Source organism: Ictidomys tridecemlineatus, chromosome 9 (genome assembly GCF_052094955.1).
Source record: "Ictidomys tridecemlineatus isolate mIctTri1 chromosome 9, mIctTri1.hap1, whole genome shotgun sequence".
In the NCBI taxonomy this organism is placed as follows: domain Eukaryota; kingdom Metazoa; phylum Chordata; class Mammalia; order Rodentia; family Sciuridae; genus Ictidomys; species Ictidomys tridecemlineatus.
The window spans coordinates 989,310-1,007,042 of NC_135485.1; the positions used below are offsets into that span (position 1 = coordinate 989,310).

General features: G+C 57.4%; 1 protein-coding gene and 1 pseudogene across 35 annotated transcripts in view; one reads left to right on the forward strand and one right to left on the reverse strand.

Annotated features, from left to right (window-relative positions):
- Positions 1-10,793: 10,793 nt before the first annotated feature.
- LOC120892463 (U6 spliceosomal RNA) lies at positions 10,794-10,908 on the forward strand (annotated as a pseudogene).
- A 4,329-nt stretch (positions 10,909-15,237) lies between these two features.
- The window catches only part of Fam53a (family with sequence similarity 53 member A), a 31,660-nt gene continuing 29,164 nt past the window's right edge, over positions 15,238-17,733 (reverse strand). For all 35 annotated transcript variants that reach the window (XM_078020825.1, XM_078020830.1, XM_078020824.1 and 32 more), the window contains one exon: positions 15,238-16,073. In XM_078020825.1, the coding sequence (XP_077876951.1) occupies positions 15,765-16,073 (309 nt within the window). In that variant the 3' untranslated portion in view covers positions 15,238-15,764. The remainder of the gene's footprint in view (positions 16,074-17,733) is intronic.

The window sequence follows — 17,733 nt, forward strand, 5'->3', positions numbered from 1 at the left end:
CATCCCTCTCTCTCCATCCCTCACTCTCCATCACTCATAGTCCATTTCTCACTCTCCATCCCTCACTCTGCATTCCTCACACTCCATCACTCAACCTTCATCGCTCACACTCCATCCCTCACCCTCCATCCCTCAACTCCATTCCTCACACCTGATCCCTCACTCTCCATCCCTCACTCTCTATTACTCACTCCCCATCCCTCAATTTCCATCCATCACGGTAAATCTTTCATTATCCATCCCTCACAGACCATCACTCACTCTCCATCCCTCACTCTCCATCCCTCACTCTCCAATCCTGACTCTCCAATCCTCAAACTCCCTCCCTCACACTGCATCCCTCACAATCCATCCTCACACTTCATCCATATCCATCATTTACACTCCATCCCTCATATTCCATTCCTCACATTCCTTCCCTCATTCTCAATCCCTCACTCTCCATCCTCATAATTTATCTCTCACTCTCCACCCCTCACACTCCATCCATCAAAATCCATCCCTCAAGGACATCCTTCACATTTCATTCCTCATACTCCATTCCTCACTATTCATCCCTCACTCTCCATCCCTCACACTGCATCCCTCAAACTCCATCCACCACTCCATCCTCACAATCCATCCCTCAACTCTGTCCCTCACACTCCATCCCTCACTCTCCCTCCCTCATCTCCATCCCTCACTCTCCATCCCTCACACTCCATTTCTCACACTCATCCCTCACACTTTACTCCTCACTCTCCATCCCTCACACTCCATTCCTCACTCTCATCCCTCACACTCTACCCCTCACACTCCATCCCACACTCCGTCCCATTCCATACACCCCTTTCCCCAGTATACTCTCACCACTCTTACATATACTTTCTCATATGTGTTTTAAGCATCTGTATATATTGATGCATAGTTCCATTTGTGGTAATCATATGTAATGTATTTTTGTGCCTATTATTATGAGTTTTTGTTCCTATATACCTAGTATGTATGTTTCGTATATAAGTGTGTTCATGCATGTTCTTCATATACTTGTTTGGATATATTTGTTTAATCGTTTGTATGTCTTACATGTGTACATATGTGTATGTATGTCACCAGGATTGATGCATCAATTATAAATGAATTGGAGTCTAGTCCAAGTTGTGTTATAAATGACACACCCATTTAGTCAGTTATGTGTTTATCTACTATATGAATCGTCTTTTTCACTGCTCTATCTAAAATAGCCGAAAATTACAATTTTATGAAGAAAAAATTCACTTGGGGACTTCGGTTTCAGAGATCTTATTCCACAGACAGCTGGCTCCATTCCCTGGGACTCGAGGTGAGGCACAACATCATGGCAAAATAGTTCAGCAGAGAGAAGTGGCTCATAAGGTTATCAAGAAACCCAGAGAGTCCACACTCACCAGATACCTTGGATCTATCCCAAAGGTACGCCTCCATGGCCCCTCCTCCAGCCACACCCCAGCTGCTTGTTACCACTCAGTTAACCGGCTCACATAATCCAGTCTTTTCACCTCCAGCCTCTAGCTTTGTCTCACACATGAGCATTTGAGGGACACCTAATATTTCAGCCATAACATCTCCCTACCTGAATGTGTAGGGAGATGTTATGCCACACAAATGTGTGTGTTTTTAGAAGGAAATCACTCAGTCATCTCAAAAGTGTCAGGAAATGTATCTGATAACCTTTAAAATTTTTTAAATATCTCAAAAACTTGGGATAAAAACAAATTGGATTATTGTATGGAGACAATGGAGACAAGAATATCTCTACATCCACCCCTCAGGCCACACGATAAGATCTAGGGGGTAAGGTCACTCAGCAAGTTTTAGCAATGGACAGGAAAAGTGGGGTCCCAAAAGAGTCACTGAGATCAAGGGGCCAAGGTTCCCAGAAGAGAGCCAATAGGCTACCACTTCCAGAAAGAGCCGAGTCCAGCAGCTGTGGAGGTGTGGCTGCAGGCACACTGCTGCTCGCCAGAAGAGCAGACGCCATCGGCCAGCATTGGAGGAGCTGGGCCAGGCCCAGGCCCCCAGGGGACGCCACCCAATGCCACTGCGTGGTTCTGAAAACCCACCTCACTGCCTGACGGAGTGGCCTGCAGGTAGGCGGCACCAGGCAGGGGAGGGTCCTCCTTGCAGCGGGCAATGGAGAGTGTCCCCACCCTGCTCAGAATGAAGCCCAATTTAAATCTGATGGAGTTTATTTCTGGACTTCCCCTCGGTTGCCCTCGGTGACCGTGAGGACGCCTGGGAGCGTTACTGAAGGTGGGTGAATCATCAGATCATCAGTGTCATGTCCAAGCTCAGCCCGCCCAGGCAGAAACAAGGACAGAGACAGGACAAAGGTGGCTTTCTCCCTGGGAGTGACCACAGGTAGACCCCAGGGCTGGCATGAGTGGGCACTGAGTGGACACCTTTGCCAGGCTCCTTCTGGCCCCCAGGCCTCCAGCTGGGCCCTCTCAGGGGACAGGCCCATGGCCCGCCAAAGCTGTGCCCCTCACCCGCGTCCTGCACCCAGAGCTGCCCACACAGCCTGCTTGCCGAGTCCCGCCCACAGCCATCAGCCTCCTATAGCCCAGCTCAGTGCCAACCCTCAGCTCCCCATGGTGGACCACTCACAAGCTGACCTCTAGGCCTGTGGTCAACAGCATGCACCCCAAACTCTCGAGGAGCCAGACAGGTGCCCCTCTGTCCTGTGTGGGGTGTGCAAGCAGAAGGCCATGCAGGGGCCCAACACAGGCCAGGCCTGCCCAGGTGGCCTGTCTGTGCTTCACCCTGAGCCAACATGGAGACGCCACGTCACCACCCACAGACCCCTCCAGCCACACCCACCACAGCGTGCGCCACCTCAACACTGTGGCTCTGGACCCACTGCCGAGGTCGGAGCCCCCCATCCCATCCCCCCAGGAGCCCACCTCTGAGCTCGGCAGCACCATGAGCCTCTGGAGACACATCTCATCTGACCATCACAGTGGTACCCGCCTGGCACCGGTGCTCATGCTGAGAAGGGGGCAGCAGGTCTACTCTCTGCCTGGCATGGCCAGGGCCCAGGACATGGATGCCGTGAGCCAGCTGGTCACGCCGCACATGGGTTCAGCCCATCACCCACCAGCTGACAGAGACGGGAGAAGCTTCCCTGGACACAATGGGAACTGCTCGGAGCTGGTCAGCTCTCCTGGGAGGAGGGCTACTCTGCCCCTCTGCAATGAGGCTCAGCCAGGGCCCCGGGCCACATGGCCCCAAGGCTCACGGCGCTTCAGCCAGTTGGCCACCAGCTGGACAGCTCTCAGAGTCCCTGTGGCCACCCACCACAGGGTTGCCCGGCTCCCACCCACCCCTGCACCTTGGCCCACCCTTCCAGCGGGGGCGGCTGCTTGGTGACCTTGTGGTAACCCGAGTGCCATCTGTCAGCGGCCGGCCGCCAGGCTCCGGAACACTGCGGCAGCTCATCTGAATTCAAATTACCCTGGGAGCCGTGGCGGGTGCCAGCCATAACTCAGAGCCCGCGCGAGGAGGAGCGCGGCCCGCCCGCAGATTGGACATTACCATACATTCCTGGGGCGTCGGACAGCGCTGCTAATGAAAATATCAATCAAAAACTCAGCTGACTTAATGGTCAATTTAAATTAATTAATTGGAGAGGAGAAAAAAGTTGAGGAAGGCAGTGGTGCTAGGCTCCATCTCCAGCGGGCAGTGAGCAGGAGGCAGGAAGCGGCTGGGCATGGCCCTAGGCTGGGAGGCAGCAGCTGGGCCCCAAGGCCCCCAGGGCACATCCCAGCACCCAGGGACCCATGCCCGCCCGAGAAAGGGTGCGAAGAGTGAGCTTCCTGTCGTGGCCATCCACCCACACAACAGGTGCCTGAACACCCGCCTGCTGGTGGCCCCACTAGGTCCCTCAGCTCCAAGGACAGGGAGTGATGACGTGGTGAGCATCGGGGAAGGCCCTGGGCTTGGGCCTCCTCCACACACCTGCCCAGCCCGGGCCTCCTGACCTGGCCCATGAGGCATGACTGCAGTCCTCTGCCCAGGGTCCTGGAGGGCTGAGGGCTCAACAGGGGTCAGGGGCGCAGAGGCCCCTTGAGGCCTGTCAAGTTTCTTCCACACAAAAACAGAGAGAGCAGGAGCCCATGAGGGCAGCCTCAGGATGCCAAGGTGGCCAGAGTACAAAGTGCTTGCTGTCCCTGTGGCCAGGAGAGGACTCCGCGCTGCCCTCCTGCACTGGTACGCCAGCTTCCGCAGGGAAACGCCTGCGCACCCACAGCCCCAGCCTTCGGGGAGACAGGGTCCCAGCTTCACCAAGGAGAAACTGAGGCCGGGAGAGGAGCACGGAGATCCCAGAGGCAAGACCCCTCTGAACCCCAAGTACAACGGCCCAGGCGACGCTGGGCAAGCCGTCCAGGGACCCACTCCAGACGTGCCAGCCGGTTCACACCCTCCACACAGACAGGGCAGGGATGACGCCAGCTGGCCAGCTCCGCCTCCAGCAGGGCAGGCTGCACTGCTCCATGCGAGGGGCGGTGCTGGCTGTCCCTGTCCTCAGACATGGAACTGGAACAGGTCCCTTTCTGGCAGAATTACTCAAGTACCTGCCACGTTGCAGAGGCAAGCCAAAGACCGACCCTCAGCAGAGCCTCAGGAAGGCTGGCCACAGCGTCCTCCCCCTGACCCCAGCTTGGCCACCTGAGCAGCTCATCCCTGGACACCGCTGGCCCCAGAAGACATGGGTGAGGCTCTCAGGGCCCCTGGTCACACACCTCCAAGCTGTGAGGAGCCAGCCTCACGCAGACCAAGGACAAACAGGAAAAGCCCTGCCACAGCATCCAGAAGGAGCCTGGGGCATGTGGGCAGTGCCCAAGGCCCAGGCCCACACTGGGTGACTGGGATGAAGACCTGTGGTGCTGCAGCTGCCTGGTACCTCCTCCCCAAAGGTGGTGGCAGTGAGGCCCAGCCAGGGCCACGGGTTCACCGTCCACCCAGCAAGACTCATGGCTGGCAGAGCTGAAGCTGGGCGCATCTGGGGGAGGCCAGCCCTCCACAGGCCTCGGACAGACGCTGCCAGGACAGGGGCTGCGGGACTGAGGACGCAAGGCTTGGCAAGGAGTGGCCACCAGAGGGCAGAGCGAGGCCGCTGTAGCGCTAGGACCAGGGGGCGAAGGGCAGGGTGCAGGGACACGGGTGGGGGCAGCTGGGGAAGGAGCCCAAGGCGTCTCTGTCCACGGAGCAGAATGACCCCTCCCACCCCATCCTGCCCACCTGGTACTCCCCCCAGTCCTAAGCAGATGCCAAGTCCCAACTCCAGCAGTCAGGCTGATCACGCATGGCACCTCAGTGAACTGGACGGAGTAGGGGAAGAGTCACACCCCCCCACACACAGCCTCAGTGGAGGGGGTGGAGGAAGCAGGGGACCCAGGAGTGGAGTGAGGCGGGGCTGGGGTAGGAGTCTCCATGGGGCATGTGGGCCCAGAACTCAGGCACACGGAAGTTCAGCTGGGGCAAGGCTGGGGTGGGCGAGGTCAGCACTGCAGTTACTATGGTGGCTGAACCCTGGCAGTGTCCCTGATCTTCAGCCCCTGGGGCAGGTGCCTGAGGGAGGCCCTGGCTTGAGGTCCACAGGGAGCCACACAGAGGCCCTGGAGTCCAGTGCTGGGGGCCCCACTGGGCGGGCCTCTGGTCCCACCAGCACTGCACCCAGCAATCCACCCCACCTAATTTTGTGCCCTCTTGCCAAGGTCACCTCCCTTGGCCACCAAGATCACCAAAGTCCCTAGCACAGGGCACTTAGAAGCTGCCCAGACCAGCAGGTGGAGGTCCATGACTTCTACCCTTTGTTCCCTGGTGCCCCATCTGGCCTGGCCAGGCCTGTTCTGACAAGGCCACAGCAGTGCTTCAGCTGGTGTCCCTGTCCCCTGGCTGGCTCGAGCCCTTGGGCAACAGGCCAGCCGTGAAGTGCCTGTTGATAGACATCCCTCAGACATCAGGTGCCATGACGACTTCTCCAGTAACTGTGAGATGGCCCTGGAGCCTCGGACCAAAGGACCCAAGGCCGGTCCGGCACCCCCGGGAACCCACCAGACAGCTCCCCAAAAGACTGCAGCCCACTTAGCCCTCCCCGCAGGGCCTGCCAGGAGCTGGGATGGGTTGGGTCAGAAAGTGCCTGCCCTCCTGCCCAGTAGGGACTGACCCTGCTCTCCAGACCTGGGTCAGATTCTAGGCTGGAGGAGGGGTGTCCACCAGCCTCAGGGTGTGGAGGAGCAGAGCCAAAGTGATCCTAGGCACTCCCGGACCCTCTCCCTCTGCTCCCAACTGCAGCCCTCTAGAACTTCCACTCAGCAGGTGGCACCTCCAGGACCAACAGAAAGCCAGGGGCCTGAGGCCCAGACTTCCTCACTCCAGGCCCTATATCCACCGTGAAGTGACCCCTGCAAAAGCCAGGCTCTGTGAGAGTTTGTGGCCTCAGGTCAGTCCTCCCACATCTCTGTGCTCAGGATCCACGGGTCTCCCGAGCCGTGGGGTCACACCTGGGTCATGCCCACAGCTCACCTGGGCAGAGGAAGGGGTGGCACAGGGTGAGGACACCTAGTAGGTCACTGGCCACTGCAGGTCTCCACCTCTGCATCTGATGGGTTGCTGCACTCTCCTAGGCAGGGAAGACGCTCCCTGGAGCAGAGAACGAGAGGTCTCTTCCCCACCCATGCCTCCCACTCTTGAGGAATGGCATGGACCCCCTTGGGCACCCCCCAGACCCAGCATTGGCTGGAAGTAGAAAGAGCTGGTCATTGGGATGCAAGAGAGGATGGGACAAACAGAGGAGCCCCTCCATCTCACGGGCCAGGGGCCTGCATCTCCCCTAGAGCTCCAGCTCCCACCAGGGCCACCAGGGCCAATCTTTGCTGCCACCCAGTGGCTACTGAGGGCAACGCAGGTGGAGCCCAGTGAGTCCGGGGTGAGAGGGGAGGGAGGGCTCAGGAGCTGGCTGGTGGTGGGCGCTTCCAGGGTCCAGCCCCATGCTGGGTCTTTCAGGCAGCAACCTGAATGTCCTTCAGCCCCTGGGAATTCACAGCCTGTCACAGCGCCGGGCCATCTGTGTTTCTGTCAGAACAAGGAGAGGACACTACAGAGACAGGTTCAAGAAGCCAGCTAAAACACCAAGCACAGGAACAAATGGGAAGACTAAGGAAAAGCACCCAGATGTCAGGTCAAGCTGATGAAAGCCAAGGTCAGAGAGACCTCCAACGCTCCCAAGGAAGAGCGATGAAGCTCACCTGACTCCCCCCCAGTGGCGCCAGCCAAGAGGCAGCGGTCAGGAGGGAGAGGCGACCTCCATCTCACAAGGCTAAAGCGCCTGTCAGTGAAGGCTGACACAGGCTTCGAGTCCTGAGCACACATCTCAGGCTGAGGGAGGTGAACCTGGAGACAAGGGCTCCAGACACAGAGCACATGGGGGCAGGAACCCCAAGTAGAGATGACCATCTGTGTACGTCTTAGACAAAAGAGGGTTTAAGCAAAAATCATCACCAGGGACAAGAAGGTGAAACGCACACTTCTGAACTCTGTGCACCAACAAAACCAGGAGGAGGGAGACCCAGCAGCCATAGCAGAATCCAACGCAGTGATCAATAACCCATCATCGGGCAGACCAAAGAAAGTGAGGACAGAGGAGACGTGCACCAGGCTCCATCTCCCGACCCACAGGTGTGTCCCTGCAAGATGTCTCCTCAGGTGCACATGGAGCATGTGTGGAAATCGATCATGAACTTTCAACACATTCCCACCACAGTGGGAGTGAGAGGTCGTAGGCCTTCACCCACAGGGTGGCTGCAACAGAAAACCAAAGGAACAAGCATGGTGGAGGACATGGATGCTGAGGAGCACAACAGTGGCCATCATGGAGGACAGTCCCTCCATAACTCCAAAATGTTCGCCAAGTGCTGCAGCAAGTCCACCTCTGGGCATGTCCCCAGGGACAGGCAGGCCAATGTCCATAGCAACCCTGCTCCCAAGAACCAGGGGGCAGCGACTCCCACCACCACACATGGGGAAGCAGATGGTGTGCACCTGTGATGGAATCTTGCTCGCTTCCTGAGGAAGGAGGGCCTGAGGTGCTGAGCAGCACCAGGGGCACATGTGGAGAAGCAGGAGGAGGGAGCCAGTGCCTCAGACCCACGGGCAGCCCTGGGACCCGGTGCAGGGGCTGGGCGGGAGGGGACCTGCGTGTGGCGGGCCACAGCCCCCTGGGAAGACGAGGACCTCCTGCACGTAGCTCATGGTGGCCGCGCCACAGCATGGATGTGCTCAGAGCCAGATTCACAGCTTAAGGTGGCTTACAGCGTGGCAGCGTGTGCACAGTATGTATCTTACCATGACATGATGGGCACTCACACCTGGAGACGCAAGGCCAGTGAAGGTCCACTCTGCCTGGTGTCCACCCAGGAAGTGAAGATTAGGACCCAGACACACAGGGAGCGAGCATGGGAGGACCGGGGACAAGATGCCACCTGTGAGCACAGAGATGGCAGCGGCCTGTTGTCTAGCCAGGTTTGTGGCACCTGTGACAGCCCAAGCAGACTGACACCAAGTAAACCAGAGAAACGTCACAGGCCGTCTCAGTGGCTAAATGAAACTACAGCCATTCATGACCTCCATCAGCTAACTGGGAATGGAACCAACCTTCTGTCTGGAAATCTCCAGATCCAGCACCTCCACTTCATGGCCCTGTAGAGGTCCCTGGAGGTTGGAGGGAGACCCCAGGACCCTTCCAGGTCAGCCCAGGGACAGATCCCAACTGCAGAGAGATCACCAAGCTGTCCCGCCACCCGTCCCTGCCCGCAGCCAGCCCTCAGAGGCCAGGATTGTCTGTCATGAGCACAACAGGGGACTTCGGGTCCACATGAGGGGCAGGCTGCAAACCACCCTGGGGACACCTAGACGCCTACGGAGACAGAACTAGACCCAGGAGGAGGCCTCCAAGTCCTCACCCATGCCCTGACCCAGCAGCTGTGTCCACGGGCACCTGCACCCCACAGAGGGCACACATTCCACAGACACGCACGCACACATGTGTGCTCACACGTATACATGTGGGCAGACTGCACATGTACAGACCACAGGTACACACACCTGCAAGCACATGCACATGTCACAGGTGTACAGAGACATACACAGACCCATGTGCAGACACGCATGCAAATGGGCACATGTGAAGTTACATGTATACACATACCTAGGTCCATACAGATATGGCACACATGTGCTCATGTACATGCAAACACATGGTGTTCACATCTGCATGTGTGTGGTAGTGGACAATTTGCACATGTGTACACAAGCATGTGCATGCATGCAGTCATACCCACACACGCACACACAGCACATACCTCCCTAAAGTCCACTGGCAAAACCTCAGCAGGTCTCATTATTCCAACCCACACAAGGGACCTAGAAGTTCATAAAGGACCTAAAACACTGAGGCAGATGATCTGGAGATTCAGAGACACCCTCCCAAACAACTCCCAGGTCACAAAGCAAATAAAACACTCTGACAGGCGATTTTACAATTATACGGGAAGAGGAACTGCAGTCCACGGAGCGGCTCCAGGAGGAGCTGGAGGAGAATTCACAGCACTAAATGTCTTTATTACTGAGCAAGAGTGACTGAAAATAAATGAACTAAACATTCGACACAAGGAGGGAAAAACAGAACAATAAAGTAAATCCATGGAGGCAGGAGGGGGAGGGACGGAGATAAAGGCAGAATTAATGAATTGGAAACAAGAAAAATGGAAGCGCCCATCAGTAAATCCAAGAGCAGCTCTTCTAAATAAATAAATAAAACAAACAAACCCCGACCAGTCTAATCAGCAGAGAGCACAGCCCGGGAGAACCCAGGGGAGCAGAGCAGCCGAGGAGACAAAGTGACAGGTCACGCAGCCTTGCTCTGGGTGAGACCAACAGTCTTCTAAGACTATGAATCACCAGGACCAACTCACAGATCCAGGAAACTGCCCGCCTGGGGACCCACTGCGGAGCCACAGGACAGCTCTTGACACCACTCAAGGTGGCCAGGCCACACAAGGACTTGGGTGGGGCGATTTGGGTATGGCTGGGGGGCCTGGGTCAGGTGGAGGTGGGGGTCCCTGCTGGGCCTTGCTGCCCCTGGCCAGCCGAGGCTCTGGCTGCCCTGAGCTCACTGTCTCCCATAACTGGCTCCGGTTGTCCAGACACAGGCCTGACTCGGCTCTGCCCACGACCCTGGCCAGGGGCCATCACAGCCTCCGCTGCCCGGTCTGTTCCTGGGACCAGTCAAGCCTCGGGCAATTGCTGGGGGCGGGGGGGGGGGGGACTACCTGAGGCCCCAGACCTAAGGGCTTGCTACCCAGACCTTGAGAGAAAGCTGGGGACCGCACTAATCCTAGCACACGAACTCCCACCTCTCCTCCCAGTGGAGGAGCTGGACATCCAGTTCCTCCACAGGGCTTCAGACACTCCAGTCCTGGCAGGTGGCCTTCCCGTCCCCAGCTCTTCAAACTCCCATTTTGAGCTCCCCTGACCCACTACTGTGAGTGGGTTTCTTTTGAATTCTCTGAGCCATGAGATTTTGTTGTGGGGTGTGGCTGGACAGGAGGGCCTGTAGTACGCCAACTGTCTCCACGTGACCCGTATCCAGTGGGGCTTTGTCCAGGGATGCCCAACAGCTGAAGCTCACACAGGGCAGCCAGATCTGTGTCCTTGCTGCTCTGAGCCCACTTGTTCAGTTAGCTACCGAGATAGGACTATCAAAATCTTGCTCAGTGCTCACTTTGGCAGCACATATACTAAAACCAGAACAATACAGAGAAGATCAGCACGGCCCCTTGGCCCCTTGTGTAAGGAAGACACTCAAATCATGAAGTGTTCCTTTCTTTTCTTTTTTTTTTTAAGACAGAATTGCTAAGGGCTGGGGTTGTAGCTCAGTGGTACAGTGTTTGCCTGGCACGGGTGAGGCACTGGGTTCCATCCTCAACACCACATAAAAATAAATAAAAATAAAACAAAGGCATTGTGTACATCTACAACTAGAGAGAGAGAGAGAGAGAATTGCTAGACCAATGGCACCTAGAGATGACACTAGAAAATCTCTTCCACGACAGGATGGAGCCCAGTGAGAACCTGGCCACAGGTGTGATGCCCTAAAGTCAATCAATGCACGACTTCCTGACACCTGTGCCCAGGCTCCAGCAGGGGAGCCGGCTTCCTAACTGTGTCTCCTGGTGAGCACATCTGCCAGCCCACAGGCACTGCAAGCCACCTGGGGAACCGCTGGCCCACTTAGTTCTGCAAGCCACCAGGTCATCATCACACTCACATGGCACTGACAGGACTCAGCCATCTACAAACAAGCTTCACACAAAAAATTCTATTTCTGTACTTAAGAAAACTGTTAAAGTCGGGCTGGGAGAATGAGAAGACGATGAATATCTCAGAAATAATTAGCAGAAAATATTTAACTAAAAATTTAAATTTATATTTGAACAGCATGGATTAGAACTATTAATTGATTTGCACATTAAATTTTCTTTATTTAGGGCTGGGGCTGTGGCTCAGTGGTACAGCACTTGCCTAGCATGTGTGAGGCACTGGGTTCGATTCTCAGAACCACATATAAACAAGTAAATATATAAACATCCATTAATAACTAATAAAATATATTTTTTAATTTCTCTATTTAAAATACCAAAAAAAAAAATTCTCGCTCAGATGGTGGGCTTATGAATTTCTCCTTGCAACTCCATCAGTTTGGTTGTAGCACACAACTTCTGGGAGTGACTGTGGGTTGCCTGCTCCCTGGCGATTTGGGTCTGTTGTCACTCAGTACATTTATCTTTGAACTCAGTGCTTCATCTTTGTTTACCCCAGCTTGCTCCTGCCCTGGGGCCTTTGACCAGCTGTCCCTGAATACAATGTACCTCCCCACATCCCACCCTCCTCGAGGGTAGCGTCCAGTGCCCAGAGCCATCAGTAGACAGCCTGGGGACCAATGAGCCATTAGTAGACAGCTTGGGGACCAATGGGCACATGGTCGCTGGGGACTTGGACTTCTGGCCTGTCTAGAGAGGGTATCTGCCCTGCAGGGCCAGGCCAGGGGCTAGGAGGCCACAGGGGATGGCATGGGGCCCCAGTCTTCATCTGCAGCCATGCATGCCTCAACAGGACCTGTCCCAACCTGAGGGACCCCAGAAGGTCTGGCCACTGAGCAGATCCCAGGGACCAGGGCTGGGCTGGCCAGGCCCAGCCACTGGCCCAGAGCTCTAGGCCTCCGCCCTCCCCAGTGCAGAGGGAAGGCTGTTATCAAACCCAGACTCACCCCGCACAGTAAGTGAAAGCAGCCATGCCTAGCTGTGCCCCAGACTTCAACGACAGGCGTCTCCAACGACAGAAATACCCCAAAATGCCACACAGACCCCATGCAGGTCACACTGGCCACACCTTGGACAGAGAGAGACATGAGGACAGTGGCCATCACACCCTGAGGGGCTTGCTGCTCAGCTGTCCAGGCAGCAACTCTGCAGGGAAGAGCCAGGTTGTCAGAGGGGAGAGGGCCCGGAGTCCCACCCCAGGAAACACATGCGTGCACACACTCAGACGCCCTGGGGACTTAGGGCATCTGCCCACTGCCCACCCTCAGTGCACATTCACACTGCCAGGCAGTGCCCTGAAGAACCCCACGAACTGCCTCTGGGCTCAGACCTTGGTGGAGACCTGCTCAGAACACTGGCCTTGCTCCAGGGTCCCAGCACTTCATCCAGGGCCTGCCCCAGCAGGTGCCACCCCCACCCTCCAGGGCAGCGTGGGCATGGGGCCTAGCTCAGCCCTCCAAGCTCTCCCTCAGTCCCACTGACTGCCAGTCAGCGTTGGAGGCCCAGGGAGCCACAGAGTCAGGAAGCAAGAGATGGGAGGTGGCACCCAAAGGTGGGACTGGCTGCCGGTCCCCAGAAGCTGTGAGAAGGCTAGGCTGGGCAGAGTGCTGGAAAGGAAGTTACAGCAGCATGTCCCCAGGCTGGCCCAAGGGCATCCCTTCTGCCTGTTCCAGCCAGCCTGCACCTGTCTGCCACAAGGGACCACATACCCAGGGAATGTCTGGGTGGCAGGAGGGGTCTTGGAGGTGACGCCTGGGCTGAGCAAGAGCAGGACAGGGATTCTTCTGTGACATCTAATTGCCCTGCAGAGTTAAGTGGTCAGTAAATGCTGGTTGGTGGACTTTCTGTTCATACCCTACAGTGTACTTTCAGGATTTAGTAAACTGTATTCTCATTTAAAAAAATAAAAAAGAGCGGGGCAGGGGAGCAAGTGCCCACCTGGGGGTGGCGACCACTGTCCAGTGTGATCCAGGAGCTACCAGGGCCAGGGGCCATGGTCTGGCTTGGGGGACAATGGCCAAGCATGTCTCTACCCTGTGAGCAGTGGGAAGCCCCCAGAGTGACAGGACCCACCCCTGTCTTCAGGACTCGAGCATAATTAGTAAAGGTGGGCCCCACACACTGGCATCATCCCTTCCTTTAAGGGCAGTCCTGACACACAGCAGGGCTGGCCCTTGAGGATGTCACGCTGAGTGAGTGGCCCTGTCACACCAAGAGACACCAAGACTCGACCCCCCAAGGGGCCTGCAGCCTCCAGTTCAGGAGCAGAATGGGACTGAGGGTGGTTGGGGCCGAGAGCTTCTGATTGGAAGAAGGCCCTGGAGATGGGCGACGGTTGGCTGGAGGGTGTCACGCACAAGCTTGGAGCACTGAGGTGCACTCTGGGAGGCTGAGAGGCTCAACCTGCAGGGCGGGAGCCGGAGGCCGAGCAGGTTGTTGGAGGGAGGTGGCAAATCAAAGTTGGAGGGTTGGGTCCTGGTTGGGAAATGGGCCTGGAGGCACCAGACCCCCAAGGACACTGGCAGCTGATGTTTCATGCCAGTCTCCCCTCCAATGGAGACCATGGACCCCAGAGGTGGGACGGGATAGGTTCAGGGTAGGATGGCCAGGGGATTTTGCGGCTGGGGAGGAAGCAGCAGGGAGCCACAGAGCACCCACACTTGGCTGACAGAGGAGGGGCCCATACCCAGCGTGCCTGGCCGCAGGCGGGGGCAGCCAAACAGGGCAGAGGCCCAGAACAGGCAGCGAAGGTGGACTGGGAGCCACAGAGGAAGGCGCTGTGGGCATGAGCCAGTGGCCACAGTGGGGCCTGGACTTTTCTGGGGACCTGAAGGGTGGAGGGACTTGGGGGTTTCGTGGGTAGAGACCAAACTCACACAGGAATGGTACAGCCAAGTGAGCTAGGGGGTGGTCCCTCGGCCACGCGAGGTGGGGGCCCAGAACACGCCCACCCACCCCTCTGCTCGGAGGGCCCGTTGGCCGAGGGAGCCAGGAATGTTCCAAACCCGCAGGGAGGGGTTCTCCCTGGGTAGAGGCTGAGGGATCTCCCAGGTGTGGGTGCCATCTGGCAGAGGCACTGAGCAGCCAGAGTTACACCCTCCACACGGCCCTGGTCCCCAGGATGGGACAGGGCTCACCCGGCAGAGCAGTGGTTTTCAGGGGAGGGTCCCAGACCCCTGCCCTGACCTGGGGGCCCAGCAGTACCCACAATCAGCAGCCCTCATGACAACTCCCCCAGACAGTGACCCCCCATCTGCTCAGTTCCATGTGCAAGTGAGAGGCGGCTCTATGCCCAAAGCTGTGGGGTCCAAACGCCAAGCCCAGTGGGGAGGACAAGAGCCAGGGGGCACAGTCCAGAGCCAAGCACAGGGGCCCTCCATTGGCCCAGCAGGCTCCCTGACCTGGGCCTCCTCACTAACAGTACTCAGCAGTGGCTGCTGTGGACACCAAGCCTGGGCAGCAACCTAGGCTCCAAGAGTAATGTTCATCAATGCTAATGTGGCCCACCAGGGTGGCAGGTGACCACAGCCTGCTGTCGGCCCCCCTGCAGGGGCCAGGCACCCACAAAGCAGCTCCTACACCTGCACCTGCTCAGCTCTACGCTCTGAACCAGTGGGAGTGGCTCAGACGAGTGTGTCAGTCACCTCTACCAAATCTCCCTGGGGGGCAGGAATCAGGAAAATGTCCCCAGGGGGCCTCCTCCACTGCTGCAGACACCCTCTCAGGGGCAAACCTCAGATCAAGGCTGGCTTCACAAATTACAGGACAGACAGTGGGTCTGGTGCCTGTGGCCACCAGGCCCACAACACCACCCAGGAGAGGAAGAGGTCATGGGCACTTACAGAGCAAACGCCTTTTATTGAATTCACAGCTGGGTGCAAATGTGCCACCAGGACTGCCTTCCCATGGCCCCTTGAGACCCTGAGCGCAGAGACCTCTGGGCCACAGGAAGCCCCCCAGCAGTGCAGCAACCTGGCGGTCCAGGCTAGAGGCCAGGCAGCACCCAGTGACAAGCCCGGGCACAGGGCACCTGCTCACAGGCCCATGCCCCAGGAGCTCTGCCCAGAAGGACACAGACCACCAGCCCCAGGGTCTCCAGCAAGCAAACCACATGCCACGCTTCCCACACTGGGCTCCTTACAAAAGGAAGGTTGCCCACACTGGGATCCGCAGGCAGACTCGCATTTAATAGAATGCCCTTCTGAAAACTCATTTCAAAATAGAGAGCTCTCCCCGAATTGTAAAAGCCATAAAAATGCAAAATACTTCTTTAGGAAAAATTGAATCAAAATTACACCTCATGTTCAAAATAGCACAAAACCTATTTCGGCCATCACCTCGCACACAGGCCCCGCCTGCCCAGATTCAGTTGTTCTCAATCTGTTCCAGGTCCAGGTCGCCACGGTCCAGGGGGAAGATGCCCTCCTCCCCGGCACTGTCCCAGTCACTGGGGTCTCCACTGCTCCCTCCCTCGCCTGTGCTGGCCACTGGCTCCCTGGAGGCCCAGGAGCTGATTGGGCAGGGCCCGGGAATCCTGGGGCTGGAGCCTGGCGTGCTGGTGCCCACAGGGGCCTGCGAGTCACAGGGGGAGGACACGACCGTCTTCGCCTGGGCCTCGTCCTCGTTGTCGTCCTCGCAGTCCAGAGAGCAAAGGCTCTTGGAATTTTTTAAAGTCTGCAACAGAAAAGACAAAGGCTGAAAGCACTCCCTGCAGGCCACGTGCTGGTTCCAGGGATACAGCAGCATGGCTCCACCCACACCAGAGGCACAAGGCTTGTGGGTGCCTGGCACCTGACAAGCCTAGCCACCAAGGGGACTCGGCAAGAGCTGCATCGGGAGCCCTAGTCTTGTACCCAGCAGACAGACCAGCAGGGAGGGTCCCATGTGTCCGTCCAACAGCATCCCCCACCCAGGGCACACTCTGCTCTTCTGCTCCCTTCACCTCTCAGCCATCTGGGCCTCACCAAGAGAAGTATGAACCCACACAGAACCTGACCACTCACCTGGCTCACCACGGCTTGTCACCCAAGGCCTATCCACTTCCACCTGGTCTCCCACTTTCCTACTCTCCTTATGGTTGGTCATTCTTCAAATATACGTCTGTGCAAATACTTCCCCTCTTAACATCTAAGACACACACATGAGGCCACCAACCACCCTGTCCCAAGTGGGTACCTCCCAGCCCTGTCCAGGTCCCCAGGCTGCCCAGGGCGGCAAAGCCTCAGCCCTCTGCTGAGAGGCTTTGACACCTGCTAGCACCACGGCAGCTGCCCCCCTCCTCACTGGGCCCTGCTCAATTCAACCTCCAATCTGCACCCCATAGTCCCTGGACCATCCCCATGCCAGCTAGGCTGTGCACTGGCCCCCAGCAACAGCCATGGACATTCCACCTCAAGACTGCACTATAGAAGCCACCTCTCGGCATAAACAGGACTTGGTCCCAGTACCATTTCCCAGCCTGCAGCTCAGTCCAGTGATGGCTCCCCGGACCCACTGACCACCTCGGCCTCCACTGCAGCTCCACCTACCCAGGGGTTGACTGCTTAGGGTCAGACTCATGCTGGCTTCAGACATGTGTCATGTGGTTGGACACGGGGCACAGACCACATGGAAACACAGCCCTGGGCTGGAAGCCAAACTGGCACAGGACCTGACCAGCTCTACACAGCCCAGCGCCCTCCCCACACCTCGATTTTCTAGAGGCTCCAGCTGCTCACAGGACAGCATCTGCTTCTGGGTAGAAACTCCCCAGACCCACTGGGAGGTGAGGGTGAAGGGAGGTGAGCGCACCCTCCAGGGTGCTCCTGATGAGTCAGCGCCTGCAGGAACCCACCCTGAGTCCAGCTCCCCCAGACACAGCTCCCCCGGACCCAGCTCCCCCGGACCCAGCTCCCCAGGACCCAGCTCCCCCAGGACCCAGCTCCCCCGGACCCAGCTCCCCCGGATCCAGCTCCCCCGGACACAGCTCCCCCGGACACAGCTCCCCCGGACACAGCACCCGGAAGGACGCTTCCCAAGACACAGCGCCCCGTTTCCTCCTGTCATGGCTCAACTATGAAAAGTGAGCATCTGAGGAGTTACATCCCAGAGAACCAAGTCCTCAAAGACAAACGCAGCCACGCTTGGGCACGAACAAGGGTGCATCACTACTTTTTCTCAAACCATGATGAGCTGGACCCCGTGCCACCTCCACAGGCAACCTCCACTGGCCCGAGCGTTTGTCCTGTCTCCCCCCGACCCTATTGGTCAGTGGGGCCACACTGTTTGCTGCGCCAGCTTATAGGGACACTGCATTTCAGCCCTCAGTACAGAGGCCAACCTGCTGGACTTGTGC